The sequence below is a fragment of the Tasmannia lanceolata genome, unplaced genomic scaffold (assembly GCF_043159265.1).
Source record: "Tasmannia lanceolata isolate RefF3 unplaced genomic scaffold, GAP_Taslan_0.1 ptg000008l, whole genome shotgun sequence".
NCBI lineage: Eukaryota > Viridiplantae > Streptophyta > Magnoliopsida > Canellales > Winteraceae > Tasmannia > Tasmannia lanceolata.
The window spans coordinates 45,560,977-45,577,067 of record NW_027518685.1 but is presented as its reverse complement, the minus strand read 5'-3'; the positions used below and the strand labels follow the sequence as shown (position 1 = coordinate 45,577,067).

Here is a 16,091-nt window from a genome sequence, read left to right as displayed (position 1 = left end):
TATTGGACTCAATTAAACGTAATTTTGAGTCCCATAATCAGGTTTAGAGTCAAGCGGTTCTTCAAATCCAAAACAAACGGGGCACAAGTAGGTTGGGAAAGACCAGTGGTTTTGCTCTCCAACATCCAAAATGGGCTTGCTAAGCAAATTACTAGTAAGCAGGTCCTGTTATTTCGTTACAAACGTGTAAAATAAAGGGAGCACTGGCAATACCAGAACATGGGGGTGCGAATATCATTTCCCTTGATTATTTAGTGTAGGTGAATTCGGACTAAGGAAAGACATATGGAGGATGTTAGCAAGAAGCCTTAGAAAAAGCCAAAGGACACAACTATCATTCTATAAAAGATAGGAACCTGAAAGGTCTAGTAAAATATCTTGGATAGAAAAGAGGATATATGTAATAAACAAAGCACAGCCATTCATCTTTTTGGATAAGAATGCAAAATATCGATAGATACATGCAGCATGGCAAGAGGAAGGTAACTAAGAAGCCATGAATACCTTGGTGTGTTCAGGACTAGCATCACCCCTCGGCACCAAAAGGGCTTCTCTATGGATGGAAACAAGCCCAACTCTCCACTCCACATCTATCCAGGACCCTCAAAATTTTCTAGACAACTCATCATCCTCTACAAGAACAAGAGAATTGCAAGCCAGGGCCAAAGGTTTCGGCGAAGTCATTACAATCTCAGACAAGAAGAGAAAACAAGAAGAAGATGCATCAAACAACAACAATAAAAGTGGCAATGAAGATGACGATGCGATCCCACAAGTAGTTTTCGAGAGGATGATATTTCGGATCTTGTTTTATGTGGGAATACCAATGGTGTCGGGTGTCGGGTTGGTGTACTTGTTTAGCATACTAAAGGATCAACATTTGTGGGATGTCCCCCTCTGGCTCCCTTTCCTAACCAGCTTACTTGCCTTCGGGACGTCTGCGTTGGGTATTGCCTATGGAACTCTATCTAGTAGTTGGGATCCAGAAAAGAAGGGGTCTCTGCTGGGCTGGGAAGAAGCTCAACAGAACTGGCCTGAGCTGTGGAGAGAGGATGAGGAGAAGAGATGATGAGCAACAGAGAATGTTTAATAGTTTAAGATTATTATAATTGTTTTTTTGTATTTTTGATCGAATATTATAATTGTTTTGCGCTTTGTTTGCTATTTTGGGCTTAAAATGAACATGAAATTAGATATGGCTTTGATAGAGCATTAATAATAAACATAAGACAGCTTGGGTATTGTTATATTTTTTCCCTCGTTTTGGTAACCTCTACCAATCTTTATTTTAGATTTTTTTTTTTTTTTTGTTCAGCTGTTTTTTTTTTGACGCGCTTCTTCAGCTGTTATAATTCCCTATAGGCTGTACAGTTTATAAGAGTAATGGAGTGATGGAATGCTTGCTAAAGACACAAGTGGAAACATCAGGTCCCCTTACATAAGATCGAGAGTTTTCTATGGTTACAGAACAAGAACTTCCCGAGATAAATAACTGGGGTAAACTCCAATAAGGGAGGCAAACATCAATACTAGTGCAGAAGGCAGAACTGATGCTGAGATCGAGATCATGGTGTTGGCGCAGTTTTTGGCGGTCCTTCAGTCCGGGCGTGTGAGCTAAGGTGTGTGTTTGTGTGCGCGCGCGTGCCAGCCTCTCCCAAGGCAAGGGTCAGAATTTCAATTCGAAGGGGGAGGGGTCGACCAAGACCTTCTCGTCCCTTGGGATTGGATTTTAGACGATTGAGAAGAATAGGAGAATGGGACTTCTTCCTACGGTTCCACTACCTTTACACAAATCGGAAGGACTTTTTCTTTGGGAATTGCTGGTTGAGTGAGGTGGGAATTATTGGAACAAATGCACAAAATAAAATAAGATATTACCTGAAACAAAGCAAGAAAGAACCAAGACTTAGAGGCTCGTAAACGCTTCTTGAAGACAGTTGAAGCCTCTCCCACGTGCAAATGGAAGACAACTATGGCAGCACTATCTCCGGGATTCAACCAAGTCCAAATTCCCTGTTGTAGACACCCCATTTTGACCGGACCCTAAAGTCCCCAAAATTGAATAAAATTCCCAAATTCCGAGTCCCAAGATGTCCCGAAATTAATTCCTGAAGGACTGGGCTCAAAGTAAGAAGAAGACTTGAGTTTCGAGCATCTTATTGTGCGTATTTGTGGGTACAAGCTCCCCAAGTGATTGTTGGTGTTTTCAAGAATCCCCCTGCAAAATTTCAGGACAATCGGGCGAAAAATGAAGAATAAGACAGGCGAAGTATGTGCGATAATCAAAGCTGGGTTGTGGTAGGGTGAATTATCAAAGCATGGTTGTGTGGATATCACCCTCCTTTTTCCAAAAAAGACAAGATATTTTGTTTGGCAAGATGGTGATTTGCCATCCTTGGATGGGCGATTTTGGAATTCCAACAATACTTAGGGTGTAAGCAAACCCTAAGGACCCTTGGATCAAATCAAAGGGTGAGGATCATTTAGAGAATGGAGAATCTTCACCCTGTTTTTCTACTTGGCCCCTCCCCCTTAGGTTAAATTTTTTTCATAAATACACTATGAGGGGGACTGTCCATGGAAGATGGGGGGGGAGAAAAAAATCTTAATTTTTCTTTATATGCGCATCGAGCTAGGGTTTCCAGGGGAGGTTTTTCGCTTTTGCAAGAGAGGGAGGGAGAAAACAGAGAGCGAGAGAGAAGCAGAGAGAGAGACCATCCTCCGGCCACCCTCCAACCTCCGGCCTCTTCCCAGCCACCCTCATACCTCTGCATCCTCCTCCACCTTCTTCTCTAACCCCCCTTTTTCTCCTCCTGCAACCTTGCCGGATTCCGGCCGAATCTCCACCATTTCCTCCTCCACCGAGCCACCACCCCCATTAAACCCCCTTCTCAGCCACCATCATCTCCACCACATCAAATCCATTTCACAGCCATCAAACCCATTTCACAGCCACCATCTTCTCCACCCTCCCTACATCCACCATTCGTCCAACCACCCCCTCCTCCATCTTCTCCGGCAAGCCTATCCCAGCCGTTCATCTTCTCCTTCGTTCGCAACCACCGCCAGCCGGAATCCGGCAAGGACAAACCCCATCTCCGGTAAGCCACCCGAACCCCACCTCCACGCAAAACCCATTTTTAAAAACCCATTCTCACCTTCTTCTCATTTCCCTCCACCGTAACCCATTTTAACCACCACTTCCACCCCATTTCCGTCCAGCCACCCACCGCAAGATCCGGCCGAACCTCCACTCAGACCATTCTCCACCTCCATTGAACCCTCTCTCAAAACCCATTTTCGAAAACCCAACCCCACATCAAAACCCCTTTCTTCAACCTCAAACCCATTTCACAACATATACCAAACCCTCTCTCAAAACCCCATCTCTGCAACTCCCAAAATCCGGCAAGCCTATTCCACCTCCCAAAACCCCCTTCATCTTCATCTCCTTCCCTACAACCCACCTCTGTTGAAAACCCTCATTTCCGTTTAGTAAAATATACGGAGGATTGAGAGAGAGAGAGAGAGAGAGAGAGAGAGAGAGAGAAAACAGAGAGAGAAGAGCTCGGCCCGACCTCGTCTTCTCCGGTGTCTCGCCGGAGCTCCGGCCTCCCAAGCTGCCGCCCATACCACCATCTCCGATCCAACCCTTCACCACCGTCGGCACCGCCACCATTTTCCTTTTTTCTTAGAACCCTAAATCTCCATCACCACCAACCACCGTCACCTTCAAGAAACCCCAAATCAGCCGCCTCTTCATCTTCCCCAAACCTCTTTGAAAATTTCTATCATTATAAACCCATTTTCACCTCCATCACCTCCGTCTTCTTCGAACCCAGATCCGACCACATCTATTTGACTTCCTGCCCTTCAATCCTTCTATGTTAAAGAAATTGGGTTTGTGAAGTAGGGTGAGAAAATGAAGTAGGGCTTGAGTAGTATTTGAAGGCCTTAATGTGAGATTTCCAGCATCATTTTTCGGTCCCCATCTCTCGCCATTATTGTCATCATCACCATTGATCAAGCAGCTTCAACCGTGGTTAGATGCTTTGTTCAACACAAGTGTTCACTCAATTCTGCTCAGGTTTTAGGTAATTCTTCTTTTTCCCCTTCTCTTCAATCAATTGATTTGGTAATGCAATATTAACGAATTTGTGTGTATTCATTGCTGGGATGGTGGTGCGAACTTTTCGTTATCATTAGGTTTTGATGAATTTCATGAAAGTTCATGGGGGTTGAATTAAATCTTTGATATCAATTCCAGCGATAAGAACTATTGACATTGGTGTCACTGAGTTTTGATAATAGCATGAGTTTGTCTCATCTCTTATTGTTTAAGTGACTATACAGGGCATTGCAATACTTAGAAGTCCTTTAAACCATCAAGGTGATCATTGGTTTGCCCCCCTGCTACCCATTTGTTTTACTACCCTGACATTTTTTGTTGTTCCACCTGGTTAATGGCATTCATCTTGTTCTATGTATACGATTGTTCGCATCGGATGAATATGTTTTCGGATTAGTTAGGTGGTTCCCCATGCCCTAGTCCAAATTGCTTTACATCCCAATCCATATTTGTTCTTTTCGGTTGAGTAAATTTGCGACATTCAATTGAGAAGAGTGAAAGCTCTGACTATCCTTTAGACAAAGGTAATGTCGTGATGAAAATATAGTGCTGCTGGCGAAATTGTTTCAGAGCTTGGTTTGGGTTTCTTAATGCGAGGGTGTTGTTTCAAGTGATAGATTTTGTCATAGCTGTTGAATATGTTTCACAAATTGGATAAATCTCTATTCTATCAGGATTGCAATTGTGGTAAAGAATTGGTTTATACATAAACATGTTTTGAATTGTCGAAATTTGTGTATAAAGTGTAGAGGGTAATTATACTGGGAGTTGGTACGGACTTTACTCTATAACAGATATCATAAGTGAGACTCATGTCCTTTTTCTTTTTCTTTTGATGATTTGGTATTCTCTCATTACTCACCCTTTCTTTCGAAATTCCACTTCGGTCATCGAGTTATGCTTAGATGAGAAAGACATCGGAATTCATTTTATCCGCTGCTTTCCTCGAGGCTATGACGGAATGCTTCTTGAGCCAACCCCTTCCCTTCCTGCCTTAGAGTTTCCGCAGGTTAAGGGATTTCTTCCTCTTTAGAGTCTGTCATAGAGAGTTTAGGAGTCTGTCCTTCCATCTTTCAGAGTCAGTCTTCAGCATAGGAGTCAGTCCTTCAGTCTCTCAGGAGTCTGTCCTATCATCATAGGGGTTAGGATTCTGTCCATCCCCTCATCAAATCATGTGATTTTTTATCCACTCTTGCAAGGTATAGGATGCTGTCCAACCCTTGCAGAGTCGTGATTCTGTCATTTTCCCCCGCAAAGCATAGGATATTGTCCAACCTTTGCGGGATATCAGGAGTCTGTCCTCCCCTTATGATGATAAGATTCTATCATCTTGAGTCAAAAACATCAAAAACATCTGAAAAATCAAAAATCTCAAAAATATTGAGTCATTAAGAGTGTAGTTAGGAAAAAGGTCCGAACTACGGATGGCTTGATCCCTAGCTGAGGGGTACGTAGGCAGCTCAGGCGTGCAGCTGGCATCCTGAGTTCAGTCACAACTTTCACAACTTTCACAATTTCACAACTTCCAAAACTTCCATAAGCTTCAAAACCTTTCAAGCCTTCCAAAACTACAAAAATTCTTCAAAATAACCTTACCAACAATTTTCAAAAGATCTTCCCATAGAGTTAGGAGTCTGTCCTAGGCGTTTGGGGTGTCTTAGAGTTAGGAGTCTGTCCTATTTGTGTTGATATGCTGAGTCTTGTCGTGTGAGTGTCCTCAGAGTTAGGAGGCCTCAAGTCGTGATCGGTTAGACACTTAATCGATCCGATGGCTAGACTAGAATGCGCTTAGATAACCCATGGTTTTCCTTAGGACGCACAGCCTAGTCACACATAGGGTGTAGGGTCCGCTTGCATTAGTTAGGGCATATAGGGAGTCCTAAAAAAATTACCATTCACTCGAACTTAAGTAATGGCGCAAGAAGCTTTAAAAACTAGTCAGGTCTAGTTGATCGAGTCTAGGATAGCGGTCCTAGAAGGTTAGGCATAGGTCGCCGAACTACGTTGGCTCTGATTCTTCCCGAGGCCGGGATACGTAGTGCAGCTAAGATGGATGGCCATCTTGGTCCGAGTCAATTATCGCATTAGAGTCTAGGGTTTGTCATATTGTATGTTTTTGCTGTGTTTTCTTACTTTCCTGTACAGATTCTATACCTTTAGCTGTAGCATGCATGCGTTTGCCCATCAGAACATAGACACCAATTAGGCATGGCAAGCATAACATAGCTATTCTTAGGTGGCATGTCTTTCATTTCTTTTGTGTGTGCTTCTTATTCATCTCCGAGACATGCAAGATTAGCTAAACGTTATCTCGGGAATATTCGTTCCCATTCCGCATGATTTTCGCCCAAAACTCTTCAAAGTTAACAATAAATGACATAAGAGACCAGGTGCTTGCACTTGAGTGAATTGGGGGCGCCTAACCCCTTCCCCATTCGTCATCAGGCATGGACCTTTTACATCTCTGGTTATCTGTTGCGACAGAGCACAGCATGGGATCCAGGGCCTACTTCCTTGGATGGCGACTCTTTCTTTGTCTAAGGTGCGTCTCAGATCCGGGCCAGTCCCCGAATCGAGAGGTATCTCACTTTACATCGCTGCTCATGCTGTGAGGGGCACTCTTTCGAGAGTTCCTTGGTGGAGCTCTCCTTCACGTGGGTGATCCTGAGACTCGTCTGGGGGCCCGTCCCCCCGCCTCTCTCGGATCGGGGTCCACAGATTGGCGACTCCGCTGGGGATTTTTTGAAACATTGCCTAACTCTGTAAAAATGCCATTTTAATTAATTTTGAAGAAATTTGGGTCAAAACCAAGTTAAATGGGAACTTTATCGTTAGAAATCCAAGGGCACCAAGTAGGTGCGTAAATAAAATGAGGGATTCATACACTGCACATCATATGTTGCCATATTCTTCATTCTTTATTTCTTTCATTGTTTTTTTCATTATCGGCTCCAAGGGATAGATTCAATGCGTGCCCGACTGGGATGTTATTACACCCTGATGGTGCTGTTGAATATATTTCCAAGCTATGCGCCAGCGCTGCAGCCGTAAACACTCGGTGCGCTTGTGTTTACAGCAGCCGATGAGCAATGAAGCATACTATGTATAACACTCGGTGCACTTGAGTTATACATATTAAGTATGTTTCATAAGCATAGTACCCGATAGATTGAGTCCGGAGCCCTACTTTGTTTTATATATTATGTATATACTTACTGACTTAGTGAAATCCAACTAGGAAGTACACATGTTTATATAAGTATATTGCATTCATATAAGGGTCGAACATGTGTTGCTTACACATGTAAAGCTTAGAGTTAGGAGCTTTCTCCCATTTGTAGACTAGGGTAGCTCATTTTACATGGCTACAACACGGTCCTACTACACTCATCAGTCTATCTTGAGTCGAGACTTCCTTGACTCTGCTGGATTAGGTTTAGGGCTGGTGCCCCTGGTTAGGATATATGTATATGTGTATATACCTATATATACTGATTATGTATATTAGGGTTCTCCTCAGTTAGAGTTCCTTATTTATTTCAATCGGTGGTACCCATTCCTTACTCAGATCTAGATCTAGTCAGTGGCTTTTGATCGCCATTACCTTGGCCATGATTTGTCCGTTGATCTGCTGATTATAGGAGTTGCTCTGTTGTCATACATTCTCATTTGCAGTCAGTCATTCATTAGATTATCTTTCTCTTGTGAACACGTTTCGTTTACCGATTGTGAGCTCAATCTTATTACTGTCGGTTAAGTAGTAGTATTCGTACTGAGAGTCTTGCACTACCATTCTTTCCATTTACATACCCTTTGGTTGAGCTGTGGGAATCCTTCGTATAGCCGTTATGCAGAGACAAGGATCGCGATCAACGGTAAGAATTCTCTTCTTTGCGAATTAGAAAAACATGCTAGGGTTTTATTTTTTTGGAGCATCAAATCTATGAATTTTCTTTTAAAATTCCAGTATGATATAACATAGAATATAAGTTTTTAAAATAAAATATTTAGCCCGAAAATTAGTTTTTCTCCATTCAAAGATCGATTTTCTTTCTTTTCTTTCCGGTATGGTTTTAAACGAGATTTACAAAGCAAGTATTTGAAAATAGGATCCTTTTCAAAAACCAATATTTTTCTAGGGTTTTAAAAATTCCAAAACTACTGAAAATTATGATCTTTGACCATGGTTTGACCGTCTCGGTTTCCGTTCGATTTTTCGAAAGGTAACCCAGCAAAGAGTTATTTTTTGAAGAATAAAATAGAAAACATATCAAATCAAGTCCAAACTTGATGCAATTTTCACCGAAAATTTATTTTTGAATTTCCAATTCACCCAAATAATTTTGAAATGTTTTCAATCTTTTTAGTTGGATTACTAATTATTTTAAATTTCGACCATTTTTTAATAAATATCAAAAAGTTTAAAAATTGATGAAACTCTCCAGAATTAATTTTCAATAATAAATTGAATTTCTCATGAAAATATATTTCTAAAAAATTGGTTTGTTATTTATTTTGTAATCGCTTCTTCTTTTGACGTGTCGTAATTCTTTTTTTATATTAAATTAATGAAATTTCAAATCTTTTTCATACAAACCAGTAATTTAGGCCATTAGAAGCTTAGTAAAAATTTTCAAAAGATTTAACAAAGGTTTAATATGATTTCACAATTTTCTTTTAGAAAACGGGTTTTAATTCCTAGGAAACGAATTCCCCTTTTTATTCAAAAATCAATTTTATGGAGGAGCATTGATTTTTAGATCTTGCAATTTTGACAGTAAATCATATAACCTATTTTATATCAACTGGAATTTCTACATGATTTTAGGATACCATTTAATCTACTTTTTAATTGATTCATTAATTTTATCCAAATTTTATGTGAATTTTAATTGGCATCAAATCTTGATAAAAACCTTTGAAATTTTTACAGTGGTCTAATACCATGATTCTATCAACATTGTAAAGCTTTTACTTGATTTGAGATTCGTAAGCTATGAGTTGATTTGTTAATTTGTAATCTGACCCAAATTTTGGAAATTCAGAAATTGATAGAAAAACTTGTTCAAAATTCATGAACCTCTTCCATTAGTCTAAACACTCATTCATATCTTGTTGTTGGAAAAGTTTCAATGAATTTGGAGTTCAATTGCTTAGGGTTACTGTGTAATCCTAGCAATCTGGTTTAAATGATAATAAATCACAACTTAATAGCAAACCAACACAAAAGTCAGTAAGAATCTCCAAAAGACCTTAAATTTTCATCATATATTTAATCCCTGACTTGTTTGAAACAGAAACCTTAGGGTTCATAGATTTCCTTTGTAAATTGGCTATGCTGTGACAATTTGACTGCCGAGATCGTAACCATAATCGTATACTAATTGCGATTGATCCTGCATAATTTGAGCATGTAAATTATAGTATGTTGTTGGCTCCGAGGTCTACTGTCCACGGAAATCCTGAGAAACATACCAGGCAATAATATACTATAACTTATGTGCTAAATTATACAAGGATTGAGAGCACGATGCCCTTCCATGGATGCAACTCAAGGCTAAAATTTGCCAACCATAGACCCTTTGGTATTCCTTAGATGTTAGGAATCGAAAATCTTTGAAAAATTGAAGATCATTTACTTAGTAAATTAATATCATTTGATCAATGCTTTTGGAACCGTTGGATAACGGTATCTCTTCGTAAGGACCTTTATAACCAATTAGGAACACTTACCTCGCATTGTGTCCTAGGTTTTAGGGTGTCCTAGAGTTAGGGAGTTCAGCCTCATCACAACCGATTGCTATTATTAGTAATTGAGTTATAGATCTAGTTACACTAGTTACCCCTTTTCCCCATAGGACGAGCCTAGTTACCTAGGATGTAGGTTCACCTGCATTAGTCTAAGGGGTGTCTTGCACTTAGATATGACCATATAGCATCTTAGATGAAGTCCTATGATAATAAAATCTTCAACTTCAACTAAATAATTTCTCTTAAACTGTTAAAACAGTCAATCCAGTCTAGATCGGTGTCCTAAATGAGTTAGGCATAAGTAGCTTAGTTTAGGTGCACCGAACTACGATCGACTCTGATTCTAGTGAGGCTGGGATACGTATGCAACTTGGATACTTGAGTGGCATATCAAGCCCGAGTCGGCTCCACACATAAGCGGTGGGGTTTTGTATATTAATCCTTAAATTAAAAGTAATTAAATCACTTAGGACTTTCCATGAAATTAGAATTTTAGGAAAACTTTCACATAGATTGAATTCAAACAAATTAAGAAAATCAAGATACACATTTAGGAATTACAATAAAATTAGATTTTAGGATGCATGTCACGTAGTTCGCATATTAATATAGAGTTAAGTGAGCCATTTAAAAGAAATTCAAAAGAGTTAACTTTTGGAATTGAAGACTGATTATCGGGCAAGAATGGTGCATGTGGTGGTAACTCCCCATACCTTCCATTCTCGTAACCAGGTAACGAGTCTAGAGTTTTGGTCAATTATGGGTCCTAGATCCCTCATCTAGGTGGCGACTCTGTCACTCTCTCTTTTGCGTGGAATTCGGATTGCCTTAGCGATCCCAAGTTCACTGAAATGAAGAATTAAATCACACCTTGCTAGGCTCGGCGGCTTACCCCTGCCCTTATGGGTACTGGGTTGCACGTTTCTTTGCACCCTATGGCTTGGTTGCTGCCTGCTTGGTTGGGTAATTAAAATCAATAATAAAAAGCACACGCCAATCGCGTGGTTACGAGAAACCAAGAGAGAGGGAGGCAGCTCGCGGGCTATTCCCCTCTCGCGGGATCGGGTCCCACAACTATGAGAAAGGTTTGAATTTACCTCATCTTCATGGGTGAGTACCATGAAGCATAGATCATCTTTATTTGCTTCCCTTTCACTTGAGCTCGTGCTTGAAGCGCTTGATGCATCCCAAGCGGCTACAAGACCTTTGTTCTTCTTCCAATCATTCTTCTTTCCTTTGTACTTTGAGGATGATGACTTGAGAAGTGGACACTCCGGTCTTTTGTATCCCATCTTCTTACAATTGTAACATCTTATTCCACCCTCTAAGTCACTTTCTTTTTCTTCTTTCTTTTTCTTTTTATCTTTCTTGTGCTTCTTTCTCCATAAGCTTTTGAATTTGCTTAATGCTTCTTCTTCATCACTATCCGCTTCACTTGAGGAAGATGAGTCCGCCTTGGAGGCTTTGAGTGCTAGAGACCTACTCTCTTTTTTTTGGCTTCTTCTCATCTTGTCGGCTAGTGAGGAGCATCTCGTGAGTGATAAGAGATCCTAAAAGCTCCTCCATAGTGAGCCTAGAGAGATCCTTTGATTCTTGTACGGCGGTAACCTTTGGATCCCAATGTGGAGGAAGTGACCAAAGAAACTTACCCACAAGCTCATCATTAGAATAAGATTTACCAAGATTAGCTAATTTATTTGTAATTTTAGAAAATCAGGTAAACATTTCATATTTGCTCTTTAACAAGTTTACTTTGGAATCCTTGACTTGAGATGTTCCCTCATGGGTAATGGCAAGGGTATCCCAAATAACCTTTTGCGGAATCAAAAAGAGCTATCCTATTAAACTCCTCCGTACATAAGGCACAAAATAAAGAATTAATAGCTTTATAATTCAAGTTTGCTTGCCTTTTCTCAACAACATTTCATTCTTCAAATGGCTTAGAAGGCAAAGTGTATCCATTGTTAACAATATGCCAAAGCTCCACATTTATCGAAAGAAGATGGATGCGCATCCTTGTCTTCCAATGTCCATAGTTGGACCCATCAAAGAAGGGAGGTCTAGTTGTGGAATGGCCTTCAGGAAGTCCGGTTCCAATGTTTGCCATTTCACAAATAGAAAACTTGCCAACTATCTTTCCCTTGTTAGATTTAGAAAAATCTTTCCAAAGTTCAAAAAATCCAAATTAAGAGCCAAGGCTCTGATACCAAGTGAAATTCCAATGATAGGCCCAAGTATTCTTATTGGCAACTTAGGAGGAGAGAGATTAGGTTTTTATAAAAATAAAATTTAACCTTTTGAAAACTTTTTAACCCAATTAAAGATTAAAAGATCAAAACACAATTTAAGCAACTAAGCTAAATCTAAAGTGCAAATTCAAATAAAAGAGCAAGACACAAGAAGGAGTGCACCCGAGATTTAAAGTGGTTCGGTCCTCATACACGAGGCCTACTCTACTCCACCAACCAAACACGTTGATGGCTTCACAATGTTGATCTTCTTAACCTTGGTGAAGACCGGTGCCAATTACAATGTCCAAATGCTTTAACCTTGGTGGCAATCCTCACTAGGGAGAGAGGGCTTTGCTTCTCCGAACACTCGCCCAAATACACGGTTTATCAAGAAAGAAAGAACCAGGAAAATCCCTTCACAAGGGTTACAATCTTGAAGAAGATGTACAAATGAAAGCCTATGATCCAAATCCTAAATGTAGAGGATGAGAGGCATAAACAAGCTTCATTCACTCTTAGGATGTTCAAATAGAGTTTTAGAGTGTTAGGATTTCTTATGGTGAAGTTTAGAACACACATATATATATATATATATCGAAAAACCCAAATATGATCGTTTGAGGGCATAGTCGTAATTCTGTCGAAAACCCCAATGGATATAATTTTGTCTCAATAGTGTTCTCGGAGTTCCGAGATATTTTCTCTGAGTACCGAGAAATTCTCGGAGTTCCGAGAATTTCTTTCGGAGTTCCAGGAATACAAACAAAAGATGGAAAAAATGTTACTGGACCATTTCTCGGAGTTCCGAGAAGCCTATTTCCAGCAGGTTTTCAAGTTTGAAATGCTGATTTGTTTTGGGCTTCAACGGTTTCCAATTCTATACTTAGATGGGATTGTTATGAGGGTTCCAAAGTGTTGGAACACCACAAGTACAATCACTTAAACATGTTAGTCCATTTAGGGGTGTGTGATTACTTCATTTATGCTTCTCAAAACCTAAACTAGGATTGGATCTTTACAATCTAAAAGACTTCAAGGAGAATGATCTTCACTTGCATTGCTTCAAGTCTTCTTGCTTCTTGGATTGCCAATGACTTTGGCCTTCCGAATGTGGTCCAATTAGAGCTTCTTGGCCTCAATCCAAGCAACCTTGATATAGAACAATCATGATCTACAACTTAAGACAATCAAACACATTAGTGATATAAAATAACTTGAGATTGGAATCATCAAAAGAATATGGGAATGCCAAGGTGGGAACCATTGGGCTTACAGAGAGTAAGAGAGATGTGTACCAATCACCAATCAAGAGAAGGAGGTAGAGAGTCAAAGAGATGAACACATGGATTTTATAGTGGTTAGGGGCAAGCCCTACCTCCACTCTTTCAAGTTTGGCTCCTTGGGGATTTTCACTATACGATCCTCCTTTCTTACCGGGCCGAACCAATGAACCCTCTTACAATGCAATTCACCTCTCTTAGCAGGCCAAATCGGATACCCTATATAAGACACTTGATTCTCCTGTCTTAACGGGCCGAATCGAAGACCCTCTCTCTACAAGCTTAATTCTCCTTTCTTATCGGGCCGAATCGTAAACCCTCTCCTTACAATGGTTGAAGGAATAAAGATTGAGCATACTTCTTTAGCCTCTTTGGAGGCTTGATTTACAAAAGTAAAGCTCACGACAAAACTCTCAAAGAAAATTACAAGTAAAGCTTAGTCCACTCTCAAAAGGGTTTAATCAAAATCAAGGCACAAATGAGGTGGAGAGAGATGTTCAAGGCAAAAAAGGTTTGCAAGTGTTTGTATAGGCCTTAGATATGTTGGAAAAGTTTTTTCTTAAGTTAGAATGTAAGTTTAAACCCATATATATAGATAAAAATCAAAACTAGCCGTTGCAGGGGCAAAACCATAATTCTGTGCAACTTTTAGAGTTCTAACGGCTAAATTTTTGAAGTTCCAGCGAGCTTCACGGAACTCCGACAAAATTCTTAGAATTCCGTATATGGATTTCCAAGTTTCAGCTCCTAACTTGTAAAATTCATATCTCCTTTGTTTCTTATCGGATTTCGACGTTCTTATACTCAATTTGAATGGAAACGATGAGATCTTTCTATAAAAAATATTTTTAAAAATATTTGAAAATATTTTAGACCTGTTATAATAGGGTTTATGTGCTGGATCCATTTTTCAAGTGCTAATTTAATGTCTTTCCATTTTGAAACTTAACTTAGCACTTTGGCTTTGGGACCAATTGGTTTTGGGTCACTTTTGAAAATATTTTAGAGTATTTTTTAGTGTTCCTTAGGTAATTTTATGAGTGCCTTGATCAATCTAACAGCAATTTGAAATGATAAACATTGGCACTAAACCTTTAACTCAGGAAATATGAATAGGAAATGAATTACCCTCTAAGAAGCGTGAGGAATTAATAAACCTACTTTGAGGAGGAAGAGATCGTTCAGTGAGCATTACCATAGATACTAGGGGCATGGCCCAAAGATAAGTTAAAAAGAATAATGCATGAAGCGCACATATTTTACTAGGGGCATGGATTGGAAATCACTTCTTCTATTTTCAATCATTGGCCTTATTTCCAAATTCATTCGAGGCGTTCAATATGAAAAGTTCAAGAGCAAATATCGCAAAGCAATTGTCAATACCAAGAGCTATCAAGCACAATTTCCAGAATGAAACCCAACTTCAAATATTACATTGTACCCATCAAGATTCAGAAGGAAGCAAACTCATTAACTCTTACCTGGAAATGCCGTCAAACTCCGAGAAAAATGATCAAAGATGAAAGTCTGTCAACCTTGATCAATTCTAAGCTTGAACACCAGAAGGCCTCATTTGGCCGAACAAATTCCAAAAGCATAATCCAATGTCAAAAAAAAGAGAAAAGAAAAGTACAAAATATATTTTTTTGCAAACCCCTTTGAGACTAAATAATATTTTCTTTCAAAACCCATTACACTAGGGGCATCTGCCCTGAACTACGAATGACATGCTCTCTATACTGGGGTACGTAGGCAACTTGGTTAATCCAAGTTCGGTCGCTGTTTAAATCAATCCATCAAAGAGAAAAAAAACATTTTACCTTTATACTTGCTCAATCCAAGTTCGGTTCTTCTAAAAAAAGACAAGAAAAATTCTATCATAAAAAAAGAAGAAGAAAGAGAAAAAAAAGAAGAGAAAGAACCATTTTACCTTTATACTAGGGGCATCTGCCCTCAACTACGCGTGACTTAATTCCTACACTGGGATACATAGGCAACCTGTTTACAGGTTCGGTCGAAATTTGTAAGCCTTTAGCCTTTTTCTTGTCCAATCATCCAACCTATAAAGTTATTCTTGTGTTCAGAGCTAAGGTTCTAGACCCAATGACAAAAAGTAAAAAAAAAGAGAAGAATAAAAATGAAGTTTGAAGATCCACTAGGCTGAAAACCCCAAAATGGTGGTCTAGGCAAAATTTAGGATCATTTGCCTGCTAAGTTGAAAACCCGAAAGGGCAACTCAGGCAAGAGTTTAGGTCAAACGGTCCGCCAAGTTGAAAACCTGAAGGTAACTTGGTCATGGTAAGAGGAGATATCCGAGAAGGCTATATCAAGTATCAAGATCAAGGATTCAAGAGGTTCAAGCAGGCACACTTTGCATCCTTGGAACTAGAGGCATGAAACTAAGCAATCCAAGGAGTGGTAATCAAATCATTGGACCATTACAGTTTTAAAGAAGAGGTCAAGTGCTTATCAATGAAAAATTACTCTTTGAAAGGCTAGACCTACCAAACAAAATAATAACAAAGTCAGAAGCATCACTGTGTGTATGTTTAATCAGTCAATTCTTGCACTTTTTGTTCATTCATTCAGAAAACCTCAATCCTTCGAACGGTGTCTTCTACCATTTTTTCCTGTAAGTAGAGTCGGTCGTTGTCTTTAGATCGAAAGGTTACAACCGACTTGGTGAAGAAGGTAAGGTAT

The 16,091-nt window shown here is 39.5% G+C and overlaps 1 protein-coding gene across 1 annotated transcript; it reads left to right on the top strand.

Moving 5' to 3' along the window:
- The first annotated feature begins 422 nt into the window (after nt 1–422).
- LOC143885331 (transmembrane protein, putative (DUF3464)) lies at nt 423–1,249 on the top strand. Its single transcript, XM_077389451.1, has one exon. The coding sequence runs from the start codon at nt 497–499 to the stop codon at nt 1,067–1,069; it is 573 nt and encodes a 190-aa protein (XP_077245566.1). The 5' UTR covers nt 423–496; the 3' UTR covers nt 1,070–1,249.
- The last annotated feature ends 14,842 nt before the right edge of the window (nt 1,250–16,091 follow it).

Excerpts from the sequence above, each read along its gene's own strand:
- LOC143885331 (XM_077389451.1), top strand. The coding sequence starts at position 497 with ATGAATACCTTGGTGTGTTCAGGACTAGCATCACCCCTCGGCACCAAA.